Source organism: Sturnira hondurensis, unplaced genomic scaffold (genome assembly GCF_014824575.4).
Source record: "Sturnira hondurensis isolate 20B ecotype Veracruz unplaced genomic scaffold, ASM1482457v3 Scaffold0014384, whole genome shotgun sequence".
Classification (NCBI taxonomy): domain Eukaryota; kingdom Metazoa; phylum Chordata; class Mammalia; order Chiroptera; family Phyllostomidae; genus Sturnira; species Sturnira hondurensis.
In genome coordinates, this window is record NW_028087015.1 from 39497852 (window position 1) to 39515154 (window position 17303).

Genomic DNA, 17303 nt, shown 5'->3' on the forward strand with positions numbered 1-17303 from the left:
AGAGCCTGGACTCTGAGGCAGATGGCCTGGGTCTGGCCAGCCAGTTGACCTCTCTGGGACTCAGTTTCCCCATCTGTGAACAGTAGCTCCCTCGTAAGATGATTCTGTCCAGGTGAATTGTGCTGCATGCACATAAAGTACTAGGACACGGCCTTGCCCATAGCGAACGTGTTCTAAATACTGCCTGTTACTGATATTCTCACCCCACCCACAGAGCAGGGGGTAAGCTTCCTCTCCTTTTGTGACCCAGCAGGGACACTCTGGCAGCACTGAGCCTGCGTGGCAACCTCTGGCAGGCAGTTCGGAAGTTGCCGAGTTAAGCAAGGACCCACTTCTGACAGCGTTTTAAATTCTCACACAGTGTGATTCCAGCCTCCCCACTGAGCAGGTGCGCCAGGCGCTCACCTGGCTGGGTCTGGGCTCCTGCTGGGTTATTCGATTTCTCTCTCTGAACGCAAACGGCAGGCATCGGTCACATTGCCTGCTTTCACCTCTTCCCATTGTCCCCGCTGGGGCAGAGAAACGGGGCCGGTCATCTTTCTTCCACCTCCGTACTTGCTTTATTTTGAGTTAGTCCTGAAGTTCAAGTTCTTGTGAGTTCCATGCAGTTCCCACATGGGGAAGACTGAGCTTCTGGTGGAGACACCATACAGGCTTCCATCTGATACCTCCAACTTGACAGTGTCACCGGCAACCACAGCTTTTCCTCCGTCCCACCTCCCCACCCCCACAAACTAGCTTCCACCCCTCACAGGGGCTTTTCATTGTCCGGCCCCCACCCCACCTCATCTCCTCCATGAGACTGTCCCCCACTACTGGACTCTCTCCACATTCACATGCTACAGGAGTCAGCGATCCTAGCAAAATTTTGCATTCTCTGGCCCAGCCTCTTCTTTTCTCATTTCCACCCAAATTCTCAAACCTAAACTGCCACCACTTATTTTTTCCAGTCCTGTCTGGCCTCGCCACACCCTCCAGAGCCGTGTCACAGAGCCAACTTCCCAAGTTGCGTGGGACTCCAGAGGTCTGCGGTGGCCCTGAGTCTCGCCTTGGTGTATCACTCTTACTCACTTGTTTACATTATCGTGTGTTTCTTTGTGCACCTGCTCGGTGCCAGGCACAATGCTGAGCACTGGGGATAGAGGAAAGAACAAGAGCAGGGGCCCAGTGCAGCCCTGGTGTGGTGGCCATGAGGACAGAACAAATGAATGAAGCAGCCGTACCAGTAAACGTGAATCTGGGGTGAGGGACGCACAGGAGCAAGGACAGTGCCACCAGGGGGAGGTGTCAAGGCCTGCAGGTCAGGGAGTGCCCTTCTGGGGATGCAGCGTGACCGCAGTGTCTGAAGCAAGAGTGGGAGTTGGAAAATAGGGAAGAGGGAGGTGCATTCTGGGCAGAGGCCAGGGCTTGTCCCAGGGAGCAGTGGGGAGAGGTGGGTACCACGGTCTCGCGTGTGTTCTGAAGCGGTCCCCACGCCCCCGCCTGCAGACAGCCTGTGGGAAGGTGTGGTCAGTGGGGGCCAGTGGAGGCCATTGCAGTAGTCCAGACCGGAGCTAATGGTGGTGTGCCCCAGCGGGGTAGGGCTGGCAGACCCGACAGATCTTCAGGGGAAGGAACAGACAAACCTCAGTTACTGGGCTGGATTGGGGGGTGGGGGCAGGGAGGCAGCTTGTTGGCCATGTTGCCTCAGTGCACGCCCCACGATGTCCCACCTTCTGTCCCTTCCGAGGAAGGCCGGTGCCTCCTCTGACCCTCACTTCGTTATCTTGCACAAACCTCCATGGCGGCCGGTCTGTGGTAGGTGCCGGGGCCGATGAAGTTGTTTGTACATTGATGGGAACTCCTGCCCACTCTTTGTATGCAAGATCTTACACCTCCTTCCTTCCACTCTCAGGTTTGAAAGTTTTTCTCCTGACTAAAACTAACCTATTCATCCACACTTCACACCCAAACTACCCCGAGTGCCTGGGGCCTTCTGCCAGGACTCCGTCTTCTCGATGACCAAGGGCTCTTAGCCTTTCTGTGCCACGGGCCCCTTTGGCCGTCGGGGGAGGGCTCTGGGCCTCTTCTCAGAATGGTGCTTTTGAAATGGAGAGAATAATATATGTGATAGGAAACAAGTAAATTGAACTAAAGCTATACAGTATTCTAAATTTTTTATATTAATAATAATGTTTTGGCCACTGTGTAAAATATTAAAGAACGAGATTACTTCATGATGGTGGCAATAGCGACACAATTTCCAGATAGTCAGCAGCACAGATGATATTTTGAGATCTCTGCAATAAATGGGATATGAAATGGCAACAACTCAGGTCCGTGGTTCCAAGTTGCAAGAACTGCTAACAACGGAGGTTTGCTGTCTCTGTCTATCATTGAGGGGAAACCTCAAGTCCAGCCGGAAGGGAGGGAAAACAGAGAGGACTGCTTTTCCCACCTGGGTCCGCAGACCTGCTCTCGCTTATTCACACTCGCTCAGGTCCCCTGCAGCTCAAACCAGCACCACGCCCGCATTGCCCTGCCACCCTTCTGGTTTGGGAACCCTGGGGACCGCGCTCCTTTCAATCAAAACCTGACTCCAGCAACCCTCCCAGGCCCCGTCTGGCCTCCTGTCCTGGGGGCCTCTGCCTCCCACTGCCCAGCAAAGCTGCTCCCTGAGCTCTGTGAACCTGCCTGTCTGGGTCTCCCTCTGTCTTCTTGCCCGCCGCGGTTCCCTGGGAGCTCTGTGGACCCTTTCATCCTGTCCTCTCTCCCGGGCCCATTTGTTCTTGGTGTTGGGGTCACCCCCACATTGTTGCTGCCCTTCCCCCCTCACCTGTGTGCAGATCCCCTCAGTCACCGGAGGTGTCAGCTGAGCAAAAGCCCACTCCTTTGCTCCCAGCTCCTTCTTTCAAGCCTTTCCTCTTGCCAAGCTCCTGTCATCTGCAAACTGGAAACCCTGAGGCCCTTCTGATTCTGGGAGGAGCTGGCTGTTTCTTCCTTCCCTGTGCTCCTCAGATTCTGCCCTTTCTCTCCATTTGCTCTGCCACCAGCCGTCTGTCCCTGTCCCTCCTGGGGGACTTCTTTCCTCTCTCCTGCCCCACAGCTCACAGTCGCCTGGCTTGCATGCTACCACCAGAGTAATGTGGCTGCGATGCTGCTTCCTCCCTCAACATCTCTGGCTGGCTCCCCCCCCCAACCATCTCACCCTGCCTCTTAAAAATAGCTACAGTGCAAATGTGTAAAACATTTTCCACATGTATCTAAGATAACCCAAGGGCCCCACTTCTTCCTGTGGGACCGGTCCTTCTCTGAGAAAGACTCTCAGCCCACAGAAATTAGAGTGAGGGCAGTTGGGTTCTTAAGGTCAAAGTCAGCCTGCCTGGCACCTGCGGATGCTGCGGCCAAACAGAGGCCAGCGGTCACTTCTGCCTGCATGTCCAGTGGCGCCCAGCTGGAATTCCCAGAGGCCAGCACCTCCCCCCCCTGCCCACCTGCTAGAGTGGCAAGCCATCTGAAAGGGCTTTCATTAAGCTCCATGGTCAGTCCCTGATGTCCGCCTGCTCTCCTGGGTGCACAGTGCCCCCAGCCCTTCCCCCACTGCCCAGTGAGGCGTTACAGAAGGGAAAAACCGCGTCAGTCCAGCGAACACAGATGGCCCACGAGGAAAGGATGAGAGCCTCGCCCTGCTGAGAGGACGCAATCAGGCCAGGGAGGGCGAGTCCTCTCACAGGGGTGGCTCCGCCCCACACGGGGGCAGCACCGGATCCTGGGAGACCACCAGGCACAGAGCTGGACCCTCACGGCTCCATCAGGATGTACCCCCTTCCCTCTATTCCCCCCAAAAGTGTTTTGTGGTCACCTATGTGGTCTGGTCCATCTGTCTTACTTATTTCTTATACACAAGGCAAAAAGGAAGATCAAAGAATCAGAAGAAAAGCAGCCCAGGAAAAGTCTGTTTGTTTTCATGATGTTTGGTGGTCTGCACTTGAAAATGACCAAGGGCACCATCCAGGGGCCTCCCTCATATGTGTCTGTCTGGTTCATAGAACTAGCCCACCCCTCCGATGTCGGACCTTCAGCCGCTCTGCTTGCAGCGACCCTTCTCCCTCATGAGATCACACATTTGAGGTGGAAATAGGGATCCTGTGGTCACTTGCTGAGGTCTTACAGAGCGCTCCCTCCTACCCACCTCCCTGCTCCAGACCCAGGAGTGCCCGACTCAGCCAGTTAATGAGCTTAGACGCGGCTGCTTAACCCCTTCGGTGCTTGTCTCTGTCACCTCTATTCTCCACCCACAGGAGGAATTGGGGCCACATGAGTTAGAACTTTAACCTGCACACCCTGTGGACATTGGAGGCATTGAAACTCACTCTTATGGGCACACCAGAGAGATGAATTAAAGCAGAAATGACTCAGACATCCCCGTCAGCGGTCATAAAATTGTCCCCAGATTGGTCACGTGATTCATTGTGTCCACCACGTCTCAGAGAGTCTCAGTGGCTGTTCAGAAGGAAGGAGCCAGAATCCAGTCGAAAGGGAGGGCCAGTCCCACTTACCCTGCGGGCCGGTTTGCAGTCGTGCCGACTGAGACGTGTGTCCGCAGGGGTGGGGACTGAAGTGTGTGTGTTCTGGGCCGTGAGGGGTCAGCACGGCCAGCCCCGCGGTCTGGGACCAGCTCGTGACGGGTCTCTGTGTGTCTCATTCCGTCTCAGGCGAGTGCAGCAGCGGAATCTGCGACGAGACCTCGTGCATCAATGGTGGCACCTGTTCTGCAGCCAGAGCCGACTCCTACATTTGCCTCTGTCCCCTTGGGTTTAAAGGCCGGCACTGTGAAGAGGGTGAGGAGATGCAAGCAGATGGCGTTTCTCTCTGCAAGTAGCACAAAGCCCCGTGCATATTTGTGGGATTAACATTGCTTTCTTGGGAAGCTTGGGAGAATCTTTTTTCTTTTTTTACTAGGTTGGCGTGTCCTCAGGTGTAAGTGTCAAACCAAACCTTCCCGGCCAGGCTTTGGTGGGCTCCTCTCGGCCCTCAGATAACTCGGAAGAGCCTGTAATTGTGTGGCCCTTGTCAGGCTGCCCCGAAGGGTTGACAGTCCCAGAGCAAGGCTGGGAAGGCGTGTATTCACATGAACAGTGTGATGGGCAGAGTGGTCTCGTTTCCCTTTCTTTGTGCTGTTCTGCTGAATTTCACTACCACCTATTGATCATGCACATATAATCAATCACACCTACTTACCTGTGTGCACATACATGCATACCCATGCATGCACACATGGGGTATGGGAACCTTTGGAAAACCATGTAGAGTTGAATGTGCTTTAACTTCTCCACCAGTGATTCAGATTTAGACCTAAGGCGCCTCCTTAGAGAAATTTTTTACTATAGAACGTGAAGTATCACAGCTCGTAGAGGAGGGCCTGTGTGTCACAGTGAGTCGGGGCTGTCCCGTGACAAAGGTAGATCCCTGCTCATGTCAGACATACTGCAGGTCAGTGGAGGTGCTGGTGCCAGCCCCCAGGGTGGCCTCCTCAGGGACATACGCCCCCACCTTCCAGGGGCTCTGCTGGGGCTCCAGGGGCCCCCACTGATCCCTGCATCCACCAGCAGGTGATGGAGGTGAGAACGCAGGAGATGGAGGGAGTCCCAGGGGCCAGGCCCGTGTGCCATCCGGCCCTCCCCACCACATCCCACTGGCCAGGACTCAGATCCCACGGCACTGCCGGGCAGCTGAGAGACAGAATTGAGTGAACTCCATGCCCAGGAAGAAACGGGCGTGGCTTGTTCTGCCCCGGAGGGATTCCTAATGCCCTGCTCATCTCTCTAGCTTTCACCTTGACCGTCCCTCAGTTCAGAGAGTCCCTGCGCTCCTACGCTGCCACACCCTGGCCCCTGGAGCCTCGACACTACCTTTCCTTCATGGAGTTCGAGATCACGTTCCGGCCGGACTCGGGCGACGGCGTCCTCCTGTACAGCTACGACACGGGCAGCAAAGACTTCCTGTCGCTCAACATGGCAGGCGGCCACGTGGAGTTCCGCTTTGACTGCGGCTCCGGGACCGCTGTTCTCAGGTAAGTCCTGATTCATGCCGATGACACACTTCCCATGGGTCTTGCCATCCTGGGGCCAGGGTTTCCTTTTCCAAATAACTGCCCAATAGGCAGCGATCCTCTGCCTCAGGCCAAGAACACAGGTGTGCTTCCCACAGGGGCGGACTGCCTTCCTTTCCACGTGGGGTCACACCAGGCCATCCGAAGAAGTTGGATGAGTCACAGTTAATCAGTACTGTGCCCACAGCGTCACTTGGTGGGTGCTTGGCAAATAATTGATGAGCAGTTAAAAAGTATTAACAGAAATGCGATGACCAGCAGTGTGCTCGGTGACCTCACTCAAAACGGTAACCTCCCTCCTGCGCTGTTCGGACGGTGACTAGTCCCTTGGCAAGTCGCCGGTGGTCGTTCTCTGACCCCGAATCACCAGCCATTGCAAAGACCTGTCTCAGACCCATTGCTGCAGGACGCTGTGTGAGGAGGGCTTTCGGCAAGAGCCTGGCAGTAAATCGGTGCCCCAGGCACTTGCTGGTGTCTGCTGAACCGGTTCTGAGTGCTCCAGACCCGCTCCCCTGCCTCTTGGTGCTCCTTTACTCCGCAGATGGATTGTTTCCGTACAGGGAGTCGGCGCCCTTTCGAGTCCCTCAGAACCTGTGATCTGGAGGTTTCTGTATGTTTGTCCTATTTGTTTGTGTCTTGCTCTTCTTAACCACGTGCCTCCCGTGGTAGTTTTTACCTTCACGCCAGAGGCCTGCTGATCTCATGCCAACATGCTTCTGCTCCTGTGTTTGTCTGGTTCTTCTGTCTTGAAATTGCCTGGGTCGTTCTGTTTCAGTGGTGCCCTGCGGCGGGAGGTGGGTGAGTTTGCTGTTGTTTCGAAGGCAGTCACGGGTCATGTTCAAGCTCTACTCCCACTGGTGGGCTGTCGTTTTTTAGAAAGAACATGAGGCTGGGATGTTACCACCGAGTGTTGCCCTTAACAGCTGGTCACTTTTCATGGCTGATGGGAAATGCTGGCTGCATTGGAGTTGTCATAATTCTTCAGAAGGACAGTTCGTTTCTGTCCTTATGGCCGAATCCCTACACGTCAATGACACCTCCCCCCTTGGGGAACAGACAAATGTTTTTGTACCTCTGGTTCTGCAAAAGCGTCCTGGGTGGGTATTTCGCTGATTCAATGTACATATGATTATGCAAAGCAGTCTGAGCAATTCACTAAGAACTGTTTGTCAAGTTGAGGAGGGAGGGCACCTTGTGTATCGCCTTGTACGTTGGAATGGCTTCATCCTGGGTGAGGAATGACCAGCAAGAGCCAGGCAGGGCCAGGCCGCGAGCCCATCCTGAGGACAGATGGCTCCCTGCACCTCGCACGGCAGCCACAGCAAGGGGCTCACGGGTGCACGAGGCCTCGGAAGTCTAGCGTTTTTCTCTTCCTAATTCTCTGCCTACTGGGGACAGGAGGAGTGTTTAATTCTTTTTAAGAAAATAAGTTATTATTGTCCTGCCTGTCAGGAAAGGCACCTGGAAACAGTTCTTGCGTGTTAGGTGTGCAGAAGAGGCAGTGAACACTCAGAGTGCACGAGGAACAAGGACCGACCACCCACACCCTTGTCCCATCCCCCCTCCAGGGTCACCTGACAGCTGTGATCACTGTCGCTGTGACAGGTGCCCCGGGGAAGACATGTATGTTACAAACCATTTCGAAGACTTCCTGCTCAGTTCAGGAAATCCCGTGAAAGCCTGAACAGCATGAGGCTGTGCAATGGACTAGATCCTTTTAACTTTGGGAAAAGGGTACGGTGGTCAAATTGATTATGAACTTGATTCAAAAGTCAAGATCATTGTAATGAGCTGGGGGCGGCCATGATCGATGTTGCTGGACCCAGGGAGCGGCGCATTGACGGGCAACAGCCTGGCTGCAGGATGGAGCGTGACTAAGTCGCTGTTGCTTGTGGTGGACACGGGCCATGTGGAAAGTGACCCTAATGTCTCTATTGCATATTGATTTAGCCAAGGCTATTAAATCCTAATTGCTAGGACAAATCACAAAAGCATTTGCCAGAGCAAAAAAATCAAGGAAGAAGGTGAAGACCTTTCCATAATGGTGCACATTGGTATTCCTGATGGTTGTCCAGGTCCACAAAATAATGAGGAGGCCAGGAGCCACACCGTTAGAAACGCAAATGCAAGAATTGCGTTCTTTTTGCACACCTTGCTGTAAAAAGGAATGTGTAAAACTTATATTGTTTAAATTCACGTGCTTCCACCTTGAAGTAAACACTGAGTTTTTAAAATACTTTGAATCCTTTTCACAGTATCAGATAGCATGGAACCTGTCCTTGCCCTGATACTGCATTATGAAAAATTTCTAACATAGAAACGCTTAAAAGATAGTCCAGTAAACACCCTTACACTCACCTCCTGTAGTCTGCAGTTAAGGCTTTGCTGTGTTTGCTTTTACCCCATATCTAGCCTTCCACCCATCCAGCTGTTCTTCCTTCCTTCCTTCCTTCCTTCCTTCCTTCTCTCCATCCACCCATCTTACTTTTCTCTGCATTTCGACACATGCTGCAGATATCAGTAAACCAAAGAATCCCTGTTTTACACTGTGGTCCATATAATTTTCTCTTCTTCAGAACTCGTGTGCAACAAGGATCACGTTTTATCCTCCTGTTATCCCTCATCTAGCAAACCCACATTTCAGGCCTGTTGCAAGGAATAAATAAGATAACAAATGCACCATCCCTACCATGAAGGGGTCTGATAAACGGAGCTAGTGCCGCTGTGTTTGCTAAGAAGGAATGGTCGTTGTCTCTTGCTGGACAGAGTGGGGTGCCGGAGGTTGGCACCGGCATCGTCAGAGCTAGATTGACGAGCGTTACCCGTGACCAAGGATGCTCACCCATGCTCAGTGTCCTTCCTTTGACAGGAGTGAGGAACCCCTTGCCCTCGGCCACTGGCACGAGCTGCGTGTGTCCCGCACGGCGAGGAACGGCCTCTTACAGGTGGATAAGCAGAAGGTGGTAGAAGGCATGGCGGCGGTAAGGACTCAGCTGTGCCCCTGGTGGGGGGTGGGGGGATGGGGCTGCTGTTTGTCTTCTGTCCTGGAGACGAGAGCAGCAGCACAGTGGTCAAGTGCATGGACACCAGAGCCAGACGGCCTGGGCTGACCTCCGTGCTTCCCTCTGGCCAAGGTACTTAGCTTTTCTACTCCTCAGCTGGGGGTGTGGAGAATAGCCACAGAGGCCTCGGGGGGTGGTTCCACCCAGTGTCAGGACGGGCTGGACGGTGCCACAGGCAGTCCCAAACAAGCCCCAATACGAGTAGCTGTAATAGGGTTCATACTCACTCATGCCACATGCCTACCAACGGCCAGCTGCAGCCTTGACCTGAGACCCAGAGGGAAGAAACGGGGTCAGCAGGAAGGCCTAGTGGACTGCTCCCCGGCCCTGAAAGCTTCTGCCCAGAAGTGGTTTGCACCTCTTCCACTCACGTGTTGCTGAAAAACACCAGTGACACGGCCTCCAACCTGAGGTTGGTTGCCTTCCTGCACGGAGAGGGTACTGCTGACTAGCTGTCCACTGCCTTGGTTGCGACACATTGTGAGGTCGCTGTTGTGACCCCCATTTTATGGATGATGAACCTGAGTCTCAGAGCGGTTAGGAAATGTACAAACACTCAAAGAGGTGGCCAGCAGCCAAGCAGACCAATGTGCAAGTCCAGCCGTGGAGAAGACAGATGGTCGTGATGGGTCTTGGAGGGGCCAGGCGACAAGGACCCAAAGACATGTGTGGTCGTCTTAACCATCTTTTCCTAAAGTTTTTTATACCATGTTTGTTTTTAATCTGTTGGCAGGGTGGCTTCACACAGATTAATTGCAACACGGATATTTTTATTGGCGGAGTCCCCAGTTACGATGAGGTGAAGGACAAGTCGGGCATCCGCCAGCCGTTCAGTGGGAGCATCCAGAAGGTACAAGCTTCGCTTTCTCATGCTTGTTGTTTGACCTTGACCGCAGACAGTGGAACTGAGAACTGTGGTCGGTGTGCAACCCACGGTACCCAAAGAAGTTTTGATGAAGTTTTCACGTTTTTAAGATTTCATTTTTTAATGCTCACAGCAGAGCTTTCCAGCCCCATTTCTTACAACATCTGCCCCTGGGTCTCTGCCCAGCAGATGTAGCGTGAATGTGACTCAATGAGTTTTTAACGCAGAACCCCCAAAGGACCCCGGGACTGCTGAGGGAGGCAGCCGGCATTGGGTCGCTTCAGACACTCATACAAAAGGAAAGGAGGTACATGGAGTTGATCAGCAACTCCGTACTTCTCTGCAGGGCTGCTCTGCAGTTTGCTGAGGGCAAGGTCCGACTCTCACCTCCCCCTCCCCCCACCCCACCCCACCCCCACCCCCACAGTTTAGCAGTTGTTCGTCGATCATGCTACCAAGGAAAGAGCATCTTTCCTACCATCTCTTAGGAAAGAGCAGAGGTTAAGGGTCCTTCCATAGAAGGTCCAGGAAAAAGACCACTCCACTAGTAAAGACCCAGGGCACTGGCCCCACCCCCATTCACCTCTTTTCCTTCTCTGGGGACAGCCAGGGTCTCTCCAGTTATGGGGACAGGGAGTTCTGTCTGCAGCAGAGGGCTGACTCACCCTCCCCGAGTGCTGGGAGCACTGAACCTGGGCGGAAAAGGGTTCGGAGAAAAGTGTGTCACACGTGAGCGTCATCCGGTTTCCCCTTAGTCACCAGGTGGGCGTGGGCCGCTGACCTTTTCGAAGCCGAGGCGGAGGAGGGCCGGGGAAGGGGGGCCCTGTGCTGGCCTGCTCATCGGAGCGCCCATCCTGGTGTGGGGGCCCAGCAGGATTTGCTGACTCTGACATGTCCGCCTTTGCTGTTAAACTGTGGTGACAATGACACCTCACTTCAGACCACTGTCTCCCCCCACCCACCGCCATGAGTGGGCTTAGCCATGCCCCCCCCCCGGTGTTTGAAATTCTCACTTGGGAAGCAAGCCAAGGTGCTAAGGGGCTTTACCCCGCCCCCCCGGCCACCCTGGTCAGGCACAGCCCCTCACGGACACACAGACGCGCTCAACCCTTTCCTCCTGACTTCCCAGAAAGGCTGCCCACCCCTCACAGGGTTCAGACTGTCTCCTGGGCCACATCCTGCAGTGAATGCTGCCATCCTTGGCTTGTCTCAGCCACAGGTGACGGTTTCTCGGCCCTTCACTTGCAGCAAGAGCGGGGGACTACGGAAGATTCTGGCTGCTCTCTAGCAGCTTCTGAGACTCCGGACTGAGGAAAAGTTGTCTCCCAGCCCTTGACCCTCTCCGAGGGCAAGGCAAGCCTGGAAACATGGGTTAGAGGCAAGAAGTGCCATGGCTACCCAGTTAGGACCCCCTGCAGCGTGGGGTTGTCCCCTGGGGGTTCTCTTTTCTCCCTGAGTTCTGAGCAGCATTGGAGACACTGAAACACCAGCAGCTAGAGTTTGGTGCACAGTCTGAGTCAAGGGCGGAAAACAATGGGTCTATTTATCTGGGGTTGGGAGCCCTGCAACCTATTCCCACAGTCACCAGTTTCTCCAGAGGCCCCTTGCAGGGACAGAGGGGGGCAGTCCCACTGAGTATGCCCAGCAGTGGGGAGGACTTGGGAGCTGAGTTTCAGTGTTGTCTTGAATGAGGGGGCAGGATGTGGAGGGTGGAAGGGAACTCGGGAGTGTCTGGGAAGGAAGACAGGGGAGGCCCAGCAGTGGGGCTCGGGGGGCCCACGGGAGGATTAGCCAGAATCACGGAGCAGTCTGGGAGAGCCTTCCCCTCCACCATCAGCCGGAGCCCCCGCTCCCTCTTGGGTTCTTCTGTTTTGGACCCTTCCCTGCCCAGCTCTAGGGCACACATCCCAACCTCGGGGGCTGTACCTTAGAACCACCACGACAGCTTTCCAAGGTTACTGATAACTGAATTCCACCCTCAGAGATTCTGACACAGTTGAGCTGGATGGGGACCTGGGCGTTAGGTGTTTCCTAACCCCCCCGGGGGCTCCACTAGGCAGCCAGGGTGAGACCTCCGCTTATGTGTTGGCAGTGACTGGGACCTCTCTTTGACCTCTCGTGGGACCGGGTCTTCCAGAACTAGAGGGGCCTTGCCGCTGCAGGTTCTCCAGGTGCCGGACTTAACTGCGTCCGCCCCTGCCTCATTGGCACCACAGAGGCAGCACCTGGACCTGCTCTCTTCTATGTAACTCGCTCTCTGCGGCAGTTTGGGTTAGTGGGTGAGGGGCGAGTCAGTAACCGCAGAGCCGTTTTCTGACTTCCCGACTTCTTTGCGTGTTCTCTCCCCAAGATCACCCTGAACGACCGCACCGTCCACGTGAAGCATGACTTGAGCTGGGGTGTGAACGTGGAGAACGCCGCCCACCCCTGCGTGGCGGGCCCCTGTGCCCACGGGGGCAGCTGCCGGCCCCGGAAGGAGGGCTATGAGTGTGACTGTCCCTTAGGCTTTGAGGGTCTGCATTGCCAGAAAGGTATGTGGGGGCCCAGCCCTGTGTCGGCGGGGGGGGGGGGGGGGGGGGGGAGTGGACAGACTGTGGGCGGACTATGGCGCTGGGGGTACCAGCTCAGCGATTCCGGTCATTTTTATCAGTGATTTCAGTGACATTGTAGGTGGCCAATCCCATAGAAACCACTATGATTCTTTAGTAATTAAAATGTGGAAATCCCTCTGTAACCATAGGTAAAATAGCTTCCCCACGCCCCTGCCCTGCCTCCCTGCCTCCCTGCCTGGGAATACCCTCCCGGCCCAGCAGTCAGAAGGTGAGCCCATAATACTGGCTGTTTGCCAGACCACCTCCACCTGAGGCACTCTCAGAGCCTGTCCTGCTAGGCTGGTAAATGTTTTAACTAAATTTTGGCCCCTGCTTGAGAATTATTAAAAGACATATTACCAAGTACAGAAAAATAAGGATTGTTCTTCTCCAAACTAAGGTATAAATAAGCTCTGTAGAGAGCTGCTGTCTGTGCTACCCGAGTCTCCCCCGTGCCTCAGTTTCCGCACTGTAAGATGAGAATGAAAATAGCAACAGTAGAGGCTGTGGTATGGGCACAATGGACAATGCATATTCCGTGGACGAAGGCCTGCTGGGCTCTCAGAGAACGCCAGCCATTATAATTATTGATGAGGACCATAAAACCCGTTAGCAGGTGCTGTGAGCAACTCGGCACCACCCTTGTCTGAGAGCTCCTGGGGCAGGTCACAGACCATGAGCCCCTGAGTGCGGGCGGCGGGCCATGGCCCGGTGTCCAGAAGAGGCCTTTCCACATGTGGCCGTCATCGTGTTGGGCCCTGTGGAGTGGCTTGTTCAGGGGTCGGGATGGCTTCACCTGCTCGGGAACTAATAAAAGAAAGGTAGCCAGGCCTGGAGGACATCAGGCTGCCAGGCCAAGTGAGGGAATATGCTGTTTTTCTTATTTTGTTTCCAGGTTCCTAACTTTTTTTAGTCCTCACCTGAGGGCATCCTTATTGATTTTGGAGAGAGGGGAAGAGATGGGGAGAGAGGGAGAGAAACATCAGTGTGAAAGAGAAACATAGATTGGTTGCCTCTCATATGCGCCCCGGCATGGGACCAAACCAGCAACCTGGGCCTATGCCCTGACCAGGCATTGAACTTGAACTTTCAGTGTATGGGAGGATGCTCCAACCAACTGAGCCACACTGGCCAGGGCTCCAGGTTCCTGATTTTTATCAGAGGTAGGGCTCAGAGGAAAACTCTCAATTTCTGGCAGATTTCTGGTACATGGAATGATAGAAGTTGTTTTGCAGTGGTCTTGGCAATTCTGAAGGATGGCAGTTTGCCAGGTGGAGGATTAAGCGGCATTCTACTTAAATGAGTTTTTCAACCTCATTTGCATGGCAAATCATATGACCTATATTTATTAACATAGCCCAGCCTATGGTAACCCCCCAGAGAAGAGCAGCTGACCCATCTGGGACCGAGTCTGATGCTGATTCCAACAGGCAGTCCTTGCTGAGCTCAGAGTGCGGACTCTCCGAGATTTAGTCTGAGGGGCCCCTCATTCAGACAGTCGGGACTGGACTTCACACAGCAAGGTCTGCGTCTCACCACGAGCCGCGCCAGCTTGCTCCCACCTTAGACACTGACCTTAACGGTCACCGTTCAGAGTCTGGGCTTAAACGAACGGTTGGCAGCTTTGGGAATGAAAGGAGGAAGGGCCAGATCATTTGCCATCTTGTTGACCCACGTTTCCTGCTACGGAACCTTAGCCATAACATATGTGAAAAACTTGTGTTCACAGCCCCGTGACTGTGGGTTCAGGTTCAACAAAAAATAAATTTTACCAGAATGAAGGGCCCGATCCCCGGGGAGGCTCTGGGCTTCTTGGCAGGATGCAAGCAACGGACAGTGGCAGGGGGACCGGGGGACATCTGGGCCTCTTTCTGTGACACACGGGGCTGGACCATCAGCTGCCCCCGTTGGGCCATTATCCCCTTGTTCTATGAAAAACAGATGGTCCTTCTGGCACCAGGGTGGCCGGTGCCAGTGCCGGTGCTACGGAGAGGCGCACGGGGGAGGCGGGACCCTCCTCCCCTGTAACGTGGCTTTGGAGGGTTAATGGGGCTCTGGGCGCCGGTGAGGGCTCTGGAGGAGAATTGTCCCACAGGCACACAGTGGAACACAGCCTGCTTTGATACAGGGGAGGGCAGGTAATCCCAGATAAGGACTGGAAAGAAATGGGAAGTGGGCAACCACAATGGTGCCATAGAAGGTCAGCCTAGACATTTGGGTAAATTCATTGCTTGGACGGCCAAGCAGGGCTGGAAGTCCTCCGAGGTGCTCAGAGAGGATCCTGCTAATCCAGTAAGGGGACTCATAGCCTCGTATATTGAATACTTAAAGCTTTGGGGTATTTCCTCTGCCTCAAAACCAGGTCATGCTTCAAAAGCAACACCCTGTCCCCAGGGAAGGCAGACCTGTCCCTTTACATTGAGCGGCTGGTGTGGCCGTCACCAGCATCAGGCCCCACTCTATCCACACCGAGGGTCACCTTCTCCATCAAGGGGTTCGTTTGGGGTTCCTCAGTAGGTGGTTTTCTGTAACCTCCTCAGAGAGTTTGTGGCAGGCAGGTGAACTGCCCTAGGGACCTTGTCAGGAAAGTGGACACTTACCTGGGTGGCTGGGGCCCCAAACTCAGATGAGACCTCTCCTAGAGAGGGTCTGGCACCCAGACCATCACAGTGGTTTGGGGAGCCCCTGCGGTCCCTGCAGGGCCAGGGCCAGGGGCAGGAGCACCCTCTGAGCTCCGGGCCGTCCCCAGGGCGGTGCAGGCTCCCTGGAGCAGCAGCTACAGAAAATGCAGCCGCGGTCCCAGCTCGGGAACCCCCTGAGGCAGGAGGAGCAGGGGTTCTCCTGAGTCCCAGCCACGACTCAGGTGCCGATGACGTGACAGTCACGAGGCTTGACTTCGGTGACTGCCCGCTCACCTTCTTCCAGGGCTCTCCCTCCTAGGTGCCGCCCTCCTCACGGCCTCACACCTCAGCACCCCAGCCCTGAGGCCCCTTCTCATCTCACCATGGGGCTGTCAGCAAGCCCTCTGTCCTCAAAAAAACACTCCCCACCTCCCCACCCTTAGATACTTTTGGTCTTCTTTCTACTCCCATCCCAATTTACTCACCTTGTGTTCCAGCTCCTCACAGACCTTACATCCAAGTAAGTTACTTGGAGTTGAAGCCAAAGCTCACAAATTACGTCTGAAGGAGGATTTCTGGCTGGCCGGGCCACACAAGGCTGCTTGGGGCAGAGAGGAGCCGGGCCTCCTTCCTGTCCCTTCAGGGCTGGCGGCAGTGTGGACTTAGACCGTGTAGGACCCTGCAGGCCACTAGGTGGAGGTGTTTCTCTGTGGCCGGTGAGCTGAATGCGGCTCAGTCCAGATACCCACCGCCACGGAGGCCACGCCCGGGCTAGGGCAGCCGTTCTTCGGGGGGACAAGCTCCTAAAGGTGGGGGTCCCCCTGATCTCTACTGACGTGCCATGTGCACGGCATCGAGGACGTCTTGTGTTGTGTTCAGTAGGTTCACATCGTGTTGCTGGGTCTGATTCCGATGCATGTTTCTTGGTCCCTGTGTATGAAAAATAGCTTCGGTAAGTAGAGGCCGTCCTCTAAGACAGCCCAGGACATAGAAACACAAATTAATAAGATACGCACGCCACCAGGAGTTTCTTTTCTTGGGATGGTGCAGGATTAAACAGTGAGAAATTGGGGGTGGTTAGCCTCGCCGCTGTTCTTTAGACAGCCAAGGGCTGGTAGTGTGGAGAGAGAGGATTTTGTTCGTTTGTGTGTTCACCCGGTGGCTACAGAGTGTGCTTTGTGACAGGATCTCTGCACCAGGGGGCGTCGTCCCCCAGGGGCCGGGGGATGAGTGAGCTGCCCACTGCGGGAAGCGCTCCCAGGGGCTGGACCGCGTCCACCAGGATGTCCGTGAGGGAGCCCTGGTTGTTGGGAAAGCTGGATTACCGCCCCCGCCACCTGCCCCCGGGTCCTTCCTTCGCCACGTCCTGCAACTACAGGACAGAGCCTGCCCTCCCTTCAGCTCTTCAGAGTCTGCTGGGAATTTCAGGTCCCTCAAGTGGAACGTGGACTTTGTCCAGCTTGGAGGCTCCCGGTCGCTGGGGGGTGGTTGTCTGCATGTCATCAGATGGCACCAGCTTTGAGGTGTAAATGTGGGGAAGTGACATAAACCCATTTCAACTAATGCATCAAAGACGATGTAAAAAAAATAGATATAAAGGGTTAAGTTAAATAGAGCCGTGTTTGTACTGCGCATTTAAACAAACTACGGAGGACCCCAAAGGGCTAGCTGGAAGCTTCTGGCCCCAATGGCTTAGGAGAGAACCAGCATGCGTCCAGGTATACTCACTACAGTGAGGGTATTTTCGCCGTATTGTGCTCAGCAGTGTCACTTCTGGAAGATTCCCCTGCCCTTTGTTAATCGCAAAAGAACCAGAGCTCTGGAGGCTTGCCCTCGGGGTGCTGGGGTGGGAATCAGGGTGATAGTTTCCACTCCACAGAGAAAAGGCTGCTGGCAGGCTTATCACCCCTTGTTCACACACATCCCAGAGCCAAGAAAAGTAATAATCACTGACGAGGTAAGTGACTCTTTAGCAAGGAACTGTTTCTTCAGGGTTGGAATAAACGAGGGGCCGTCGGTTCAAGGTCGGGGGGGCCTCAGCAGTGCCAGACAATGTATTACACACGTCTTCTC

At 54.6% G+C, this 17303-nt stretch overlaps 1 protein-coding gene across 3 annotated transcripts in view; it reads left to right on the forward strand.

Moving 5' to 3' along the window:
• Positions 1-17303, forward strand: part of EGFLAM (EGF like, fibronectin type III and laminin G domains) — a 137865-nt gene that overhangs the window by 102101 nt on the left and 18461 nt on the right. For all 3 annotated transcript variants that reach the window (XM_037063204.1, XM_037063205.1, XM_037063206.1), the window contains 5 exons: positions 4695-4820; positions 5809-6052; positions 8961-9072; positions 9887-10003; positions 12369-12549. In XM_037063204.1, coding sequence (XP_036919099.1) covers positions 4695-4820; positions 5809-6052; positions 8961-9072; positions 9887-10003; positions 12369-12549 — 780 coding nt within the window. The remainder of the gene's footprint in view (positions 1-4694; positions 4821-5808; positions 6053-8960; positions 9073-9886; positions 10004-12368; positions 12550-17303) is intronic.